The 19,277-nt window shown below is 35.4% G+C and overlaps 1 protein-coding gene across 2 annotated transcripts in view; it reads left to right on the top strand.

The window, feature by feature from the left end:
- The window catches only part of LOC150101115 (heparan sulfate glucosamine 3-O-sulfotransferase 1-like), a 117,371-nt gene extending 98,405 nt beyond the window's left edge, over window positions 1-18,966 (top strand). For both annotated transcript variants that reach the window (XM_090401996.1, XM_090401997.1), the window contains one exon: window positions 17,781-18,966. In XM_090401996.1, coding sequence (XP_090258122.1) covers window positions 17,796-18,872 — 1,077 coding nt within the window. In that variant the 5' untranslated portion in view covers window positions 17,781-17,795 and the 3' untranslated portion in view covers window positions 18,873-18,966. The remainder of the gene's footprint in view (window positions 1-17,780) is intronic.
- Window positions 18,967-19,277: the final 311 nt, after the last annotated feature.

Raw genomic sequence — 19,277 nt, 5'->3', positions numbered from 1 at the left:
ATAAGAAATGGGAAAAAAAAAAATCTATCCTTCCATCGAGTTTGCTTTGATATTGCTACATATAACCTTGTTTAAGTACGGCTGGGAACATAAATAGGACATTTTGCATTGCGTGAGAATACAGAGCAGAAGACCGAAAATAAAATAAAAATAAAAATAATAATAATAAAAGCAAAGGGAGAGAGAGAGAGTTACACTATCACGCACGTGAAATTGCAGGTGTACAGTTGCAAAGCTGGTCTTTCTGTGACCCCACGCGGCGGCGGAAAAGGCTTCATCCTCCGTACGTTCCAAATTACCGTAATACCAAGGAGCGCACATTAAATAATGATGATACGACCATTCAAAGTGTAGTTCGAGGAAACAAACTGAATGTTCTTACAACAAAACAAGCCAGTTGCTATGGAAACGGGAACGAGTAAACCCGTCTAACGCAGGTTTGTTACAGCGGTGGGATTTAGAAAATTGTTTCTTGCATATTTACGTAGGCTGTGTGGCGGGTAATGTACACTTTTCAGATACTTGAAAAATGGCTTCACTACAAAGGATGAGAAAGTGAACGAGAGAGAGAGAAACGAACGAGCAAACTTAATCTACTGGAAGTGCAAGGAAAGATAAGACTTAAGGTACAGCAAAACATAAATTAAGGGCTAAAAATCAATTGAGTTTCTTCCGCGCGCTTAAATCCTTGATAAGTGTCATTTTCTTATGGAAAGAGTCTACTGCATAATAAGATGCGCAAACGTAATGCATCCTAAAGATCAATTAAGAAATTCGACCCAAAAGTTAACTACGTCATGCATTTATTTTACTCGATTTAAATTTACAAGTAACGAGAACATTTTCTTTTGCTATTCAAGTATGCAACTGCAATTTCCTGAATAATAAATTTGGGAAATCAATGACTGAAGTTATGATTGATGAATATTCAAATCATTTGTTAATTTTCAAAAATATGTGAGCTATTGAAATGGACAGCAGAAAAATCGAAAATACGTGGTACTTTCCCCTTTCCATTAGAATCGAAATGGTTAAAATCAAAACACGCTTAAATGGTAGGAGAATAGTTTATAATGCAATAGTTGCAAATATATAATTATAGGACTCAACATTTCACTACGCAATTATTAAAAATGACGTACTGTAATTTAACAATCTCCATGATATTCTTTTTACGCAGGACTGTTCTGCAGAGCATAACAAACTACCAGCTCGGAATAATTTACGCCAGATTCACGTACCTTCGGATAGCATTCTTTCAGTTTTCAGTTTCCGCTGATTTTCTACATTCGAAAGTGATTAGTATAAAAAGCATTTTCACAATTAACTCTTAATTGTGAAATATTTGCCGTAACTCTGAACTTCTGAGTCAAGGAGGATAGCAAGCTTGTCCTCTACTCTATAAATTGTTTAACAAATGGGACTTTGAATCGCAATGTCATTTGAAAACAAGAATGTACCAGAGATATATAGCTTTTGCAAAATTTATAAATATTAAACTTAGTATGCCCATTAGATCATTATTAAGTAGTAACAAATGGAAAAACTGTTTCTCTCATCACGCTAGAAGGCTGCACTCTCCATATTTTTATGGCAAACTCAACCAAGAAGTGTCAAACAATGAAAAGTTTAAGAGACTCATTTAAATAATGTGTAACTGTATTAATTGTGTAATTGTAAATGCATTCCCAGAGTCAGGAGGAGAAATCAAGTAGGAGTAAGATGGATGAATAATATTATTAAGCAGGAGTTGCTAATAAAAAAAGTGTTGTGGTGGAGGTATAAAGAAAAAGGTGATTAGCGTTCTCATGAGCAGTACAAGGTACAGGCAAAGAGAGTAACCTGTATGGTAAGGAAAGCCAAAGCTAATTATGAGAGGATGATAGCTGATGAGTCCAAAAGAAATCCTAAGGAGTTCTTTTGGACTATGTCGCAAGTAAAAGGAGGATTAACTATGGAAGAATGACTTTAAAAGGTGTTGATGGTAGGGAAATTACAGAAGTAAATCAAATAGTTGAGTTACTTAGTGATCATTTTGCAAAAGTGTACCATCTTGGTTGTGATACTGTAGTGCCGAATGTGTCATTGACTGATGAGAGTCTAGAGATACACGAAATAGAGGTGCTTAATATATTACAGAACCTTAATGCTAACACTGCCATTGGGTTAGATGGCATATCGGCCCATGTGTTACGAAAATGTGCAAGAGAATTAGCACCTCCTCTAACCAGGCTGCTTAATTTAAACCTCAGTTCTGGTAAAGTTCCAATAGAGTGGAAAGAGGGGAAGATAATTCCACTGCATGAGGGAGTTGCAAGACAGAGGTAGCAAATTATAGACCAATCAGTATATCTGGAGTGATGGTTAAGGTTTTAGAGAAATTGATAAAAATTAGAATTCAGAACTGGGTGGACAGCAATATGATACTTTATAAGGGGCAACATGTTTGTGAAGGGCAGTCTTGCTTACTTTCTATAACAAAGTAACAGTGGAGTTGGATAAAGGAAATCCTTACTCAGTGATACCGATGGACTTTGCGAAGGCATTTGACAGGACTCCACACGGAACTCTGTTACACAAATTGGAGCAAATCGGTATGGATCAGATGCTGGTGATTTGGATTAGAGAGTGGCTTGTGGATAGATATCAAAGATTGATTTATGGAGGAGCTGAGCCCAGGAGAAGGTAGGTGACTGGTGGTGCACCTCAGGGCTTGTTTAATTTGTACATTAATGATATTGGAAATAATTTGAAAGGAAATATCCACTTTTTTGCTGATGATGCAAAATTAGGAAGAGCGATAGTCAATTCAGATGATGTAGATATCTTGCAGGATGACTTAAATACACTGACTGTATGGGATAAGGTAAATGGCTGTCAGTTTAACGTGGCTAAGTGTAAGGTGATGCACTTCGGGATGATAAGATCACATGCTGTTTACTATATTAATGGAACTGAACTGCAAGAAGTTGACGAGGCAAGGGACTTTGGAGTTATTGTGGACAGAGAACTTAAGTTTATAGGGTATATTACAAAGGTTGTCAAAACATTACATCAAATTACATGGTTGTTGAAGAACATACTGACAAGCATAGATAAAGAAGTGATTGTCCCACTTTATAAGCCCGCATTTGGATTATTGCGCACAGATCTGGTCACCTGAATTTCTTGGTGAAGAAGAAATGGTAGAGAGGATTCAGAGGCGAGTTACAAAAGATTGTTGCAGGTCCGTGGGATGTTTCCTACGTGGATAGATTGAAAGTCTATGGACTCCAAAAACTAGCTGATAAACGTAGGAGAGGAGATATGATAGAGGCATATAAATTATTAAAGGGGTGTTATAGGATTGATACTGATGACTTTTTTAAGACCAGTGCAGGTGGAGATTGTGTAACAGTGTGGTTAACAAGGTTGTTAGGACTAGATTTTTTGCCTGGAGGGTTGTGAATGGGTGGAATGCGTTGCCAGAGCTGGTTGTGAATGCTTCGTGTGAATGAATTTAAGGTATTGGGTGAATTATTATTATTATTATCTGAGACCTCCAGGGAGTCAAAAACTCATCGAAGGAGGCTGTAAATTACCCAACCCAGCTATCACACCTTCCATTAAATTCATTTACACTGGATGAATTCACTACCCCTAAGGGCAAATTATTCCACGCACTCACTGTTCTCTGGGAGAAAAACCTAGCTGCTACCCCTTTCTTGACTGAGAACAACCTTAACTTCCATGGATTCCCCCCGTGTTCTCTCACCGCCTTCCATATAACGAAAATTTTCATCAGTTGAAATGCTATAACACCCATTCAAAAGTTTATAGACCTCTATCATATCAATCCTCTTTCTCCTGTTAACCATAATCTGCAATCCACATTTCGTAATCTGTCCTCATAATCAAAATCTCATAATCCGGATCTAATCTTTGTAACTCTTCTTTGCACCCTTTCTACAGCTTTTTATCCCATTGGAAACCGGGAGACCAAATCAGCGCACAGTAATCCAGGTGTGGTCTTATCAAAGCCTTACAAAGAGGCAAAATTACTTCCTTATCCTTACATGTCAGGGTTCGCTTCAACATAGAAATTATCTTCTGAGTTGTATTTGCAACTTTTGCTATGTGACCTTTGAAATTATCCATTGCCTCTTGAGTTTCTTGTAGCATAACCCCGCTAGTACACCCTCTGTCCAAAAATAAACCGAACTTTTCGAAAATAGAAGAAAACTAGTTGCGCTACCTGTTGTACTTTTTATTGTCGGAAGCGGCAACCTTCATTAGTGTTGTGTCAACTGTTTATGACATTTGTTTCATTAGAAGCCGAGTTATAGTGCCAAGAGTGACAGTGTGTTTTGACGAACGGTCGGTCGTCACGATATTCATGCTGTACGCGAAGAATTCTCGCTATCAATCGCTTCAAAACTTCGAGATAAAACTCACCATTGACCGTTTGGCCAGGCGGAACGAATTCTTTGTGGATAATGCCCTTGGAATCGTAGAAATAAATCAGCATTGTCTTTACTTTTGACTTCTCCAAGCGACTTTTTTTCGGATGCCCCTCTTTTGGTGGTCTCCACTCAGCACTCTGTTTCGGGATTATACTCAAAACACCACGTTTCGTCACCAGTAACGATCGTTTCAGGGAAGTTTGAGTCATTACGAGCGGTTTTTAATGAAGTCCTTGCAGTGTTCAATTCGATACATTTTTTGGTCGTCGGGCAACTTGTGGGGAACAAATCGCGAATTCAATTTACGAAGGCCAAACTTTCCGTCAAAATGTTGTGCACAGTTGATTTTGGAATCCCCAATTCATCTTCAATCAATCTCACGGACGATTTCGGGTTTTATTTTCTTTGATGAAATCAAGCACTTTTTGGATGTTAACTTCGCTCAGTCCAGTTTTTGGACGGCCCGGCTTTTCGTTGTCCTCAAGCGTCTCACGACCACTTTGAAATCGCTTAAACCACTCGTAAACTTGCATACGGATAAGCATTCATCACCGTTTACTTTTTGAAGCAATAGATGCTTCAAATACAAAATTAACACAAAAGTCAATCGCAGCTATCTGTTTGAAACTCATTTTCCTACCGTTCGTCAAAACACTGTCACTCTTGGTACTGTAACTCGGCTTTTAATGAAACACATGTTATAAACAGTTGACACAACACTAATGAAGGTTGCCGTTTTCGACAACAAAAAGATACAACAGGTGGCACCATCAGTTTCTTCTATTTTCGAAAAGTTCGGTTTCTTTTTTGGACAGAGGGTGTATAATATGCCGTTGGAACGCTAATCACGCCAAAGTGCATAACTTTACACTTACTAACAGTAAACTGATAGCCATTTTCGTTTGCCCAGATTTACAGTCTATTCAAATCATTTTGTAGTTGCTGAATATCAGTAGCATCCCTGATTGCCTTGCCTATCTTCGCATCATCAACAAACGATTGCAAATCTGATGATAGACCCAGCTTGATGTCATTAATGTATAGATTGAACAATAATGGCCCAAGGACTGAACCCTGAGGTGCACCACTAGTTACCTTCAATCTGGCCGATTCACACCCACTGCATACCACTTTTTGATATCTGTCTCTCAACCATCCCATGATCCAAGTCAAGAGTTTGTATTCCAATCCCACATTCTCCAGTTTATGCAACAAGCTCTCGTGTGATATCCTATCAAATGCCTTATAAAAATCCAACATTATTATAGTGTATCCATTCCCTTTACCCAACTCGGCCGTAACATTGTTATAAAATACGAGCAAATTGCTAAAAACATGACCTTCCTTTAGTAAGTAAACCCATGCTGTTCCCAGCAGTGTATAGAATGCTTGTCTACCCATTTCTGTATGCGAGTTCTTACCAACTTCTCTAAAATCTTCACTACCACATCAGAGATACTAAGAGGTCGGTAGTTAGACACATCAGTTTTTGCACCACTCTTGTGCAATGGAACTACCATACATTCCTTACATTCCTGTGGTATCATTCCTGAGCTGAGACTCAAGTTATACAAATGTGTGAAAGGCCTAGGCCAATTCAGCTGAACAGTCCTTTAGGAAACGGGCTGATATTCCATCTGTCCCTATTGACAAATTCTTATCCAGGTTATGCAAGAGCTCTTCAATCTCATTTTCACGAACATCTAACTCTTCATCCAACGCAGCAGTAACACTATGCACCACGTTGCATACACCTGGTTGATATAGCATAGCAAATTGAGCACTCATTAACTGAAAAATCTCCTTAGCTTCCGACACTCGTGTTCCATCTGCATTCAATAAAGATATCCTTCCATATTCATTCTTTCTTTTGCGGTATAACGATAAAATTCCAAAAGAATTTTATCGTTATGCTTGCATGACCAATTTCTTTTCATACTCTGTTTCACCTTGTCTCACAATACTCACTAGTAGTAGGGGAGGCGCTTTTGACAAGATCAAGATCAAGAAAAGATAAGGAATCGTAACGTGATTGGTTGGTAAGATGATGAGGTTTTTGTGTATGTGACATCATGTGTTTGGAATTTTTCTGGGGAACATATGTGGCAGTGACGTCACGTTGTTTTTTGTTCGCGTATGGAATTGTGGGTGCTGTTTAGAGATAAGGATTCGTGTCGTGATTGGTGCAGCACTATGAACAAAATAGGGGTAGGGTGAATGGGGGAAGTGCGGCCGTGTCCAGGATATGTGCGGTTATCAGATGAAGATTAGTGACGTAATTTGTTTGTTGTGAATAAGTCACGTTATTGATTTGAATGGAAAAGGTCAGAGATAAGGATTCATTAGTGGGACACCCTGAACAAAATAGGGGTAGGGTGAATGGGGGATGCGCGTTCTTGTCTTGGATATGTGTTGTTATGAGGTGTAAATAAGCAAATGGTTTCAATATGGAATTGCGGGTGATGGTAGTGATATCATAGAGTTTGAAATGTTTGGAATTTCGCTGGAGGCCCCATTTTGTAAGAGACATCACGTGGTATGTTGGTTCGCGTTTAGCATTGTGGGTGTTTTTAGAGATAAGGAATCGTGACGTTATGTGTTTGGAAATTTCTGGAGAACATATGTCTTTCTGTGATATCAGGTATTTTGGGTTTGCCAATGGAAATGTGGGCGATGTTTTTGAGATAAGATATCTTGGAAATTTCCCAGGGTGACAAACATCTGTCATTGTAGTCAAGTTTTGTGTTGGTTGTCTATAGATGGCAGTACTAATTTTCCAATACAGTTTGGGGTATTTCTTTCCTGTTAAAGGTTATGGGAATTCTTAAAGTAGAGTAGAGTCTATATGGCAAGAGCGTTTCGAGCTTAAAAGAATAATTTAATTATATGCTGATGTCACTCAACCACAAACATTAGACATGAAAAGTCGCTAATGTATCCCATGGTAATACTCTAAAGTATGTACCCTATGATAAATCTTATGAAAAAAAAAAAACTATTCAGTATTAGAATTAGAATTGCGCTTACCAAACATACGATCACTGGCCATTGAAATTACAAGTATCACATGGTATGTTTATGTTAAACAAAAAAGATTAATTTACTTTTCAGAATGGGGCATTTTGGAACTAGCTAGCTAGGTTCTGAAAACAATATTTACTCCAAATTGTTGATTTTAACATATATTCACAGCACAAAAACACACAAAACACATCAGTTGAAAGATATTTCTGTAAATAACCAGAAAATCTAGTTGACTACTTAATTTAGATTATTATCCGATTGGTTCTCTGCATTAATTCCTTCCCACAGTTGCTCATGCTGTTTTCCTAAGCTTGGTGGGAAAGTCTATGTACTCTTTTGTTGAGGGTATGTGTTATTTCCTGTTTGGAATTCAGAGTGCTGTTAGAGTATGGAATTCTGACGAGTGAAATGATTTTTTGTTTTCAAATTGATTGGTTATTTTCTACATTTTACTTTTAAAATTCAGTTTAACTACATATTCTAACAGAATAACTGAGCAAAATTAATAAATAAATACATTTTATGTGAATTTATTTTCCCACACTGTAGATTTCCCATTAAATCTTATCTTAAAAATATGTCTCTTATCCGGTTGCAAAATTGTTGTACCCAGGTGAGGAATCATGTAGAAGTCTTCGTTCCCGTGGGAAATTGTTGCTGTAGTAAATTAATTCTTACATTTTATTTTATTTTATTTTTAAACCAATACATATAATTCTAATCCGAATAACTTAGCAAAAAAGAAATAAATAAATAACTGATTGTCCTTCTCTAACTATTAATTTTACCTTCGATTCCTTGTGCTCTTAACCTATTTCTGTAACTGAAATTTTTTTTTATTTATTTTTTTCCATTTAGCATTAGTTATTTTATGTACAAGGTTTTGCACTCTCCATTAGCGTTCTCTTTTAGAAACTTCTTTTGTCAGCACAACAAATAAATAGTTATTTCTTATTATTTCAAATGAATATTAGCTCTGTAATACATACTTTGTTAATTTCTATGTTACCTTTTATTTAAGTGTAATATTACTAACAAATTGTATTTACTGAATCTAACATACAGAAATTAAATAAAGTGAAAAAGACAGTATTTTTTTTATTCTTCTGATTTAACATTTGTGCTGATGTTCATAGTGTATGATTTGCCATTGGTGCTTACATGTAATTCATGTGATTTTTCTCCATGGGACATTTCAAAACAAGTTGAACTATGGTTTTTACATAGTTCAACTATGTAAATCTCATTTCCATTAGTCCCAATTGACTGTTGTCCTCTTAGCCCGACATTTATATCACAGTACGGATATTTATATATATATATATATATTTATTTATTTTAACACAATTATTATATTAGATATTCTTTCCAATACAAATAAATAATTATTTATTCTTATTTCAAATGAATATTAGCTCAGAAAGAAAGATAAATTGTAAAGAAAAATAAAATGTTTACCTTCAAATAAATATTTATAATCACAGCACACAAGAAATTCACAGCTTTTTTCAAAGTTTTGAAATTCATACACATATTGTTTTCATCATTTGGTATCATTTAAAAAAAGAATGGATCTGGCTATAAAGTTTATTAATGTTTTTGATTTTTCTTTTCCAATGGTGAGCATTATGTGATACATTCATGTTGATTCCTTGTTACTGCATGCTACAACAATACCTTTTTATTTACGACAACAAACTTTTTAAGAGTTTAAGTAATGTGATGGGCTAAAATATATGCTGTTTCTCTGTAAAATAATCAAATTCTAACAGGCGTATTGTTAGAATTTTGTACGACTGTTTTTTCTAGTCTGGTGAAGGTATCTACAGATATAATAACAAATTGTCACTTTTCACTTCACTTGTACTTTATTCAGAAAACTAGAATTCTGTTATTTGCTATGGTCTCTGTTTTTAATTCCCCCATCACTAGATTTAGATATCAATTCTAAACAGAATATATGAGTATAAATTTCACTGTGGAAGATACAACAACAAGACATTTGTTCATTTAAGTTTTACAAATGCATATTTTATTTTGCTGAAATATTATTATTTACAGAGAAAAAAAATTCAAAACTTGTAATTATCTAAAAATATTTCACAATATTTAGTTTACACTCTTAACTATTTTCCACTTGTTCTATACCTTTGGGACTAAACCTGGCCCAAGACTCAGATTAAACAACATGGTCAAGGGCACTGATAATTCTTTAGCCGCTTCACGTAAGACCCGTGCCGGTATACCATCCAATCCCACAGATGTATTCACATTAAGGTTCTGTAATAGACTATTCACCTCCAATTCATTCATCACAGTTCCCATATAAACTAATGGTTCCTTCATTCTTTCAATGTCATCAGCTGGATGATATACTCTTCCAAATTGTTCGCTCGGTAATTCTACTATATCGACTGATTCAGTGACCTCCTTACCATCGGCATTCCTTAAAATCATTCTGCTATGTACAGTTTTTTTTTTTTGCTTGCAGAATATTGAAACTGTTTGGGATTCTCTTTAGTTTCATATATAATACCTAATTTATATATAATCATTTACTATTTTTGGAAACTGAATTACCACCAATTCATATCATGGGAAAATTATCGCTAATCATCTAAATACATCAATGGTAAAATTAGGTCTTCAAGATTTTATTTAATTTGATAAAAATTCTTTATTTTGGGATACTTATGAACATTTTACAAAAACTGCTTGTGTATATCTGGTGACAAAAGGATACACAGAAAGCTTAATGAGACATGGTGTCATTTCCAGACTAACACAATATCAAATGTATGGAGCTGTACTTAGTATGGTATCTGATCTAAAAACTATTGTGTGACCAACTATTTTGATGTTATGTAACCAAGAAACAGTGAGTAATCAACATTTTCTTTATTGAAATCTTTCAAAAATGTTAAGAGTGTAAACTAAATATTGTGAAATATTTTTAGGTAATTACAAGTTTCACATTTTTTTTCTCTGTAAATAATAATATTTCAGCAAAATAAAATATGGATTTGTAAAACTTAAATGAACAAATATGTGTGTTGTTGTTGTGTCTTCCACAGTGAAATTTATACTCATATATTCTGTTTAGAATTTGATATTTAAATCCATAACTTTAGACCTTAATACAATTCTGTTTAATTATTGTAAAAAAAATCACTGATGTGAAATTAATGCCAGGAACATTGGGAAACATGATATCCTGTAATTAAATATTTAGAAAATTGTCTAATTCTACCTATTGACATTGAGTTATCTGTAAACATTTCGTTCACATACTTGAAAATCCGATCTGTTAGAATTTGGTGGTTTTACAGAGAGAGCAGATAATTTAACCCAAAACATGACTTAAACTTAAAGTTTGATATAGAAAAAAGGTTTGTACTCTCCAGATAACACAAATAAAAATTTTACCTTTCCTCACACTTTCATTTTTGAAGTAATGGTCAGGATAGGGTAGGGACTAAAGAACAAAAAATAGATTGTATTTTTCACTTTATTTATTTTCTGTGTTTTAGATTCAGTATATACAATTCGTAAATAATATGTCACTCAAATAAATGTGCAAATTTAAATGAACAAATGGTGTAACCCTTAATTTTACTTCAGTAACAAGTTCCCAAGAACAGAAATGAAAAAAAGTAAAACACGTTTGCACATGCATTGGAAAATCATACCCTATGGCTGCTAATGTTGCAGTAATATAACGAACAAAATAGAAAGCAATTTTCACTTTGTTTAATTTCTGAATGTCAGATTTAAAAATATATATATATAACATTGTAAATAATATTTCAGTCAAATAAAATGTGTAAACTTAAATGAACAATACTATTCTATTAGGAGAATGAAAAAAAGACAGATGTGATAGATAATAATGTAATTATATGTTTGGAAATGAATAAAGTACAAATGAAATTTTTTTCTTATGAAATTTTTTGCCACAAACTAACCAGACACTTTTTTTGAAAATCCACACAGTGAATTAAAGTCTTATTTGTTCATGCAAGCCCTCAAATATTTCAAGAAACTGTGTCAACGCTTGGAAGCAAAAGGAATTGGGTATTAAATTAATAGCCAAAATTTTTAGTGGAGAAGATTTCAGTTGAAATGTGACCATTCTGTACACGATAAAAGTTTAAAATCAATGGACTGCGAGTCGAAACTTATTTCAAAACTTTACCGACAATACATTCTAGTGATGGGGGAATTAAAAACAGAGACCATACCAAATAAAGAAATTGTAATTTTTTTAATAAAGTACAAATGAACCGAAAAGTGACAATTTGTTATATCTGTAGATACCTTCACCAGACTGTAAATAACTTCACCAAACATTCCAATCTCAAGACGTCACACACACAATGACATCATCATCTAAACAACCAGTCACATCACAATTCCTTATCTTGATATTGATCTTGTCAAAAGCGCCTAAGCTACTGCTACTCTTATTATTTTTCTGGCCTCTGCTTTATATATTTCATAACTCCTCTCACTCTTATTCTTACGATATTCTTTCCACGACATCATCTTCTTCATGTGGATCTCTTGCATAGTAAGGCTGCACATCGATTTCACTCCCAACCTATTTATTCTTCGAACACTAGGGATACATTGAGATACCGCCTCATTCAAGCACTTGTATATAGATTCGCATGCATTGCTGACATTTTTTCCATTCAGTAACTGATATCATGGGACCAAAGATAGTATTCTCCTAGTTTGATCATAATTTCCAGCTTTGTATTTCAGCATAGCCTGTTTTAATCGGAGCTTCAATACAAGTATATACTTCCCAAGAAAGAACAGCATGATCACTGTCACCAATTGGTGGTAAAATAGTCATATTCTTGACAGACATCCCTTCTAACGCTATGAGCAAATCTAACACTCTTTGACTCCGAGTTCCTTCTTTCACATGCTGCTTGAGAAAGTTGTTTCGCAACAATTCAATAAATTCCTGTTCTTTCTTATCATGAAATTTCTCTTCTACCGAAACAATGTTTGGAAAATTAAAGTCGCCGATAATGATCATTCCCTTAGCCCATAAGGCTAAATTGGCGATGCATTTCTTCGTTCCCTACAACTGAGCCGCCAGGTCTGTAGCAACACCCCACCATATATTTCATTCTGTTAACCTCCACTTCTTAAAACTGGGAGAAAGCCCTGTTATCAAACAGCTGACTAAACTCTTTAATAAATGTGTAACACAGAAAAATTCCAAAAAATTGGAACAGTTCATTTCTAATATTAATTTTTAAAAGTGGCAATAAGGAAGAAATTAAAAACTATACACCTATAAGCCTACTCCCCACCATATATAGTCTTCACAAAAATGATAAATAAGAGAATAAAATCTAAACTAGAGGGAATGCAATCTGTGTACAAGCTGGATTTGGAAAGAATTACAATACTTTTGACCATATTCACACATTAAGACAGCTCATTGAAAAATCAATTGAATACAATAAATCCTTATGTCTGGCCTATATAGACTACGAAAAGCATTTGATTCAGTTAAACACTAAAAGCACTTTAAACCCAGCGAACTGAGAAACCGTATATTGAAACACTACAACATATTTACAATAATGCAACTTCTGTAATTAAATTATATAAAAACAGGGGAAAAGTTCCCAATACAAAAAGGCATCCGGAAAGGCGACATCATATCTCCCAAATTATTTACAGCTGCACTAGAGGAAGTCTTTAGAAGCCCTGATTCGAAAACAAAAGGAATAAACATAAATGGAGAAAGGCTGCATCATCTGAAATTTGCATATAATATTGTGCTAATAGCATATAATCTTAAAGATCTGGAAGAAAAACTAAATCAGCTAAATAAGCTTCCAGAGTAATTGGATTAAAAATAAATAGAAAAAAAAAACACAAAAATAATGATGAATAAATACATAAACCATAGAACTGTCAAAGTTGAAAAACATGAAATAGAACAAGTTACTTCATATGTATATTTGGGCCAATTGTTATTCATTGAGGATTGCCAAAAGAAAAGAGATTGAACGAAGAATTCACCTTCGATGGATGGCTTATGGGAAAAAGAGAGACATATTCAGAAGTGACATACCTATGAGTCTAAAAAGGAAAGTTTTCGACCAGTGCATACTTCCTGTCCTAACATACGAGGAGAAACATGGACTTTAACAGAAGCCCTAAATCAAAAGCTGAGAACAACAACACATCACATGGAGAAAAGTATGCTAAAAATGACATTAAGAGATAGGAAGACAAATATCTGGATAAGATCTCAAAGAGGTATGAATACACTAAACAGGCTAAATGGAGATGGGATTGCCAGATGCAGTGACGGGAGATGAACTAGAAAAACAACAGAGTGGAGACCAATGGATAGAACAAGACAAAGAGGAAAACCGAGAAGAAGGTGGAGGGATGAACTGGAACAAATTGCAGGAGTGATATGGATGGGAGAGGCAGAAAACCGAGTGGTCTGGAAAATCATGGGGGGGGGAACCTTCGTCCAGCAGTGGACAGAACCAAAAGGTTGAAGAAGAAGAAGAACCTCCACTTCACACCAGATAGACTCAAACTCATCGCTACATTGGACAATGTTGCCATTATTGTTTTCTTGTATTTCTACTGAGTTTCCATTGCAGGACCGCAATATGTAAGCCCCACATTACACGAATTAACATGCAGCATCATCATCTTCAGTGGTGGAAAGAACTTGTAAAGTGGAACATGGAGGCCGGGAAAGCTGTGTCAAGGAGCGACAAATCACGCTACACAAATCGCAGTCATTTCACCTAAAAAGAGTTGCACTGACTTGAGAGCATCATATTCCTCCAATTTACACCGGCTATAAACATGTGACTCGTTACATGGCATGATGCACCTTGCCCATGGGGATATCCGCTGACTTCTTTCCAAGCAATGTATATTATTGTCAACAGAAAGATCATGACACCTGACGTCATGATAGGAGACCACTGTATCTCGATTATCAGCACGATCTTTATATTAAACCGAATGCAAGCAATACATGATATTATTATTATTATTAAGAGAGACCTCCAGGGAGTCAGCGACTCATCGAGGGAGGCCACATACTACACGAACCAGCTGTCATACTTGTTCTTGAACTCATCCGCTGCTCTTGCACACATAAAATCCAATAGCAAGCCATTCCAATCACGCACCACTCTATGAGATAAAATCTAGATCTCTCCCTAGTAGCATTCATTCTCAGCTCCAAGGATAACCTCATGTCCTTTTTCCCACCCTCCATAAAATGAAAATTCCATCAACTGAAACCCTGTGTGATCCTTTCAGAAATTTGTAAATCTCAATCATACCACCCCCCTCTTTCTCATGTTTCATAATCAGTATTCCACAATCCTGATATCATTTTAATATTCTGCTTTGCACACTCTCCACTGTATCAGATTCACAACGAAAACCAGGAGACCAGACCTGCGCGCAAGTCCAAGTGAGATCTTATCAAGGCCTTGTAAAGAGTAAAAATAACATCCTTATCTTTACATGTCAAAGTTTCGTTTCAGCATTGTAAATTTTGTTTTAGTTGTATTTGCAATCTTTGCTACATTGTCCTTGAACTTCAACTTCATGTCTACTAACACGCCAAAATCCCTAGCCGATTAGTTTAATTTTCTGCAAATTGCAGACGTATTACAATTATTTAATTTATTTTATTTTATTATTATTATTTTTTGAATTTGTAGCATTTTGTATTTAATGTGCCATTTGCCTACTCCGAACACAGACTCCGTATTTCTTTTTCTCAAGGTGCTGTTAACACTATCCTACTCTTTTACTACATTTGCAGTGGAGTAGGATATTATTAATAATAATAATAATAATAATAATAATAATAAAAGAGTTCAAGGTAGCAATGCAGATTGTTAATAGTATTCAAAGGTCCTATCTGCAGTTCTTGGAAATCAACGCATCAAGTTAGTCACGAACTGAATTTACCTCGGTCAACGGCATACAAAATTCATGTTTAGAATTAGTTTTAAAGGTATTGTGAACAAGCATAGCATTCGAGTAAAGGAAAATGAGCATATGGGAATAACCGGATGGTGATCGTGTTTTGTGCTATGACCTCTGATATAGTGTATGACTCGCTCTTTGCTCCTGAAAAACATCAGTTAACGGAATTATCCATCGCTACATGTTAGAGATTTCACAAATTTTCCAAATGTAAATACACGCAATTGTCTCATTATTGGTGCGTCCGAGGAGATTCAGCGAGTGACTGCCACATTCTCTGATCTAACTCCACACCTAACTCTTCGCTCTAACTGGAAGGCGGAAGTTGCCAAATAAGGTATTTTGCCATTTCAGGCCTCCATTAAATAAACTGTTGGTAGTCTTCCTTTGGATGATGGAGATCTTCAATCATCTACAAAATTTTTACATGATGAATTTGAACCTATGGCCTGTTAATTGAAAGGCGAAATTTATCCAGCAGTGGACTGATTGAGATTGAAGAAGAAGGAAAAAAAAAATTAATTAAAAAATAATAATAATTAAAATAAAATAAAATAAAATAAAATAAAATAAAATATATATATATACTGGTATATATATATATATATATATATATATATATATATATATATATATATATATATATATATATATATATATATATACAGGGTGTCCCAAAATTCACGCAAGAAGTAATTTTGATAGAAAACACAGGTTTTTAATTAAAAATTGTAATTTCTTATTGATTCATAAAGTATACAGTATAGGGTTATGCATGGAATAGCATATCGGGTAAATGGCCTCCACAGCTTTGCTGGCACATACGCACTCTTTTGTCGAAATTTTCCATGACCGTTTTGCATATATGTGACTGAATTTCGTTGATACAGCGCTCAATTTCCTCCTTCAAGGCATGGGTGGTCGTGGGCTTGTTGGCATAAACCTTAGACTTCAAAAAAATACCAAAAGAAAAAAGTCCAACGGCGTTAAGTCACATGATCTGGGCGGCCAATTCTGATCACCAAAACGGGAAATTACACGACCAGGAAATGACTCATGCAGTAATTGAATTGTTTCTCGGCATGTGGCACCGTCTTGATGAAACCACATGTCGTCCACATCCATATCTTGCAATTTAGGCACAAAAAACTGGATTATCATGTCGCGATAGCGAGCACCATTAACTGTTATTGCCTTACCAGCCGCACTTTCGAAGAAGAATGGACCGATGATGCCTCCAGCCCAAAATCCACACCAAACAGTGACACGTTGTGGATGCATTTGTTTCTCAACAATCACTTGTGGATTTTCTGAACCCCAAATGCGACAATTTTGTCGATTAACGAAGCCATCAAGATGAAAATGAGCATCATCGCTGAAGATGATTTTGTTCGAAAAATAAGCATCCACTTGTTGTTGTTCCATAATCCATTCAACGAACTCTCTTCGCTGTGTGTGGTCAGTAGGCTTCAGTTCTTGAGTCAATTGAACTTAACCATAAAGATGCAAATCTTTCGTGAGAATACGCTGTAGAGAGCTTCTCGAAATGCCCAATTCAAGACCACGGTGCCGAATTGATGTTCCTGGACTCTCAGCAACACTCTCACGAACTGCTTCGGTGTTTTCTGTTGAACGACTTGTTGAAGGACGGCCAGAGTGTATAAGATCACTAATTGATCCAGTTTCCTTGAATTTTTTAATTAATCTTTTCACAGTTGATGAAGTTAAATCACTATTCCGACCATATTTTGTATGAAAATTGCGAACTGTAGCTGCCAAACCTTCAATATTTTTAAAATATGGCTCAACAATGAAAATGCGTTGTTCTTTCGTGTAGCGCTCCATTTTTAATAACCCTGAACTGTCAGCTGTCACGCTGACAGTTCAGGGTTATTAAAAATGTTATTAAAGTTCAGGGTTATTAAAAATAGAATAGAATGGAAAAAATTGGGGAAGACCTTAGTCCAGCAGTGGACTGATTGAGATTGAAGAAGAAAAAACCAATTCCATAAAATGGCAGGCAGGAACTAAATGTGTCTGATAATTGTGTTTCCTGTTGCATTTTATATTATGTTTGCTTATCAGGAATTTAGACAATAGTTCAATTTAATAGGTTAACGTTCTGTGTAAATATATCGTACAGTTCATTTAAATAAATTCTTAAATTGAAATTTGAATTTAAAGCATTTTCGATAGACTTTTATGCAATTAAAACATTTTTATTATTTTCATTAAGGGAAAAACATTATTAAGGAATTTATGATTTAGTTCGACATTAATGTGTGTAAACTTTTTTTTTCTCTTCAGATGGGCTGAAGCATTATGACAGCAAATAAGAAAGTGAGAAAGCCTTCTCGACTGTCCATCTATCATATTTCTCATTCATGGTCGCATGTTTCCCAAGACAGAAGAGGATTTATCACGGGGAACAGCAGCGTGGGAGTGTTGTTTAAAAAGCAGCTTTACATCTTGTGTGTGACTGCCTTGTTTGCAATCTTTCTTTTGGCAATGTACAATGGATACATGTGGATGACGCCCATCACATGCTCCCAGTCTCATCCGTATGAACGTGCTCTCGTTCCTGACACTAAAGACAGAGTGAGATTCCCTCGTACAAAAAGGCATCTGCCTCAGTGCATCATAGTTGGAGTACGTAAATGCGGAACCCGAGCTTTGCTGGAATACTTAAATCTCCATCCGTTAATACAGAAAGCAACCGATGAGGTTCACTTCTTTGACGATGACTCCAAATATCACTTAGGTCTAGAATGGTACCGCCGTAAGATGCCCTATTCTTTTCCTAATCAGGTAACAGTCGAAAAAAGTCCCGCTTACTTCATTACTCCTTCTGCGCCAGTTCGCATCTGGGCCATGAATGAAACAATTAAACTGTTAATCATTGTGCGAGACCCTGTCGTTCGTCTCGTGTCAGATTATGCCCAACTTGCGGCCAATAAAGCGAGAAAAGATCGCCATGTGCCCACCTTTGAAGAACTTGTTCTCAGTTCCAATGGATCTATAAATATAAGTTATAAAGCCGTTAAGATTAGCATGTATTCCATTTACTTCCAACGGTGGTTGAGAGTGTTCGGTAAGAACCAAATACACGTGGTAGATGGGGATAAACTGATTCATGATCCGTTATCCGAAGTGGAGAAAATAGAAACTTTCCTGGGTGTTGGTCGACGCATTACCAAATCCAACTTTTACTATAACAAAACCAAAGGATTTTATTGTGTTAGAAATGAAACCGACGAGAAATGTTTGAATGAAAGTAAGGGCAGAAAACACCCCACAGTATCACGAGAACTGATTCATAAACTGAGACGGTTCTATCTTCCATACAACAGAGAATTTTATCGGATTTCAGGACACAACTTTGAATGGCCTGAAGTGTAATTATTGTAAACAGTTGTATATTATCGTTATTATCATTCCGAGATGAATATCCTATCTATAAACCTGCATAATTACTATAATATATTCTTTATGGAATAACACTTATCGGCATACTGTGATATAACATTTAACTCCTACACTGGTATAATATTAGGGCTGACCAAAAAGTTGCATGAAGCTCTCTTATCTGTAGTCTTTAGAAACGCAGGTACACTATGAAGGCGTATTGCGTGGTACGTCCAGCGTTCTTGTATGTATTATATATTTTGGAAGGGAAAGGAAGCAAAATAGAGTTTAGCGGGGAAAAAAAAAATCTCATGAAAGAAAAATGATATCGATATTCGGTTGTTCTTATGCATGAAAATAACTTTCCTCAAATATGAAACTACATGAAGTAATATCTAT

Source organism: Typopeltis vanoorti, chromosome 12 (genome assembly GCF_054136105.1).
Source record: "Typopeltis vanoorti isolate ZY-2024b chromosome 12, IOZ_Tvanoo_1.0, whole genome shotgun sequence".
Classification (NCBI taxonomy): domain Eukaryota; kingdom Metazoa; phylum Arthropoda; class Arachnida; order Uropygi; family Thelyphonidae; genus Typopeltis; species Typopeltis vanoorti.
This window is presented reverse-complemented; position numbering and strand designations above follow the sequence as displayed.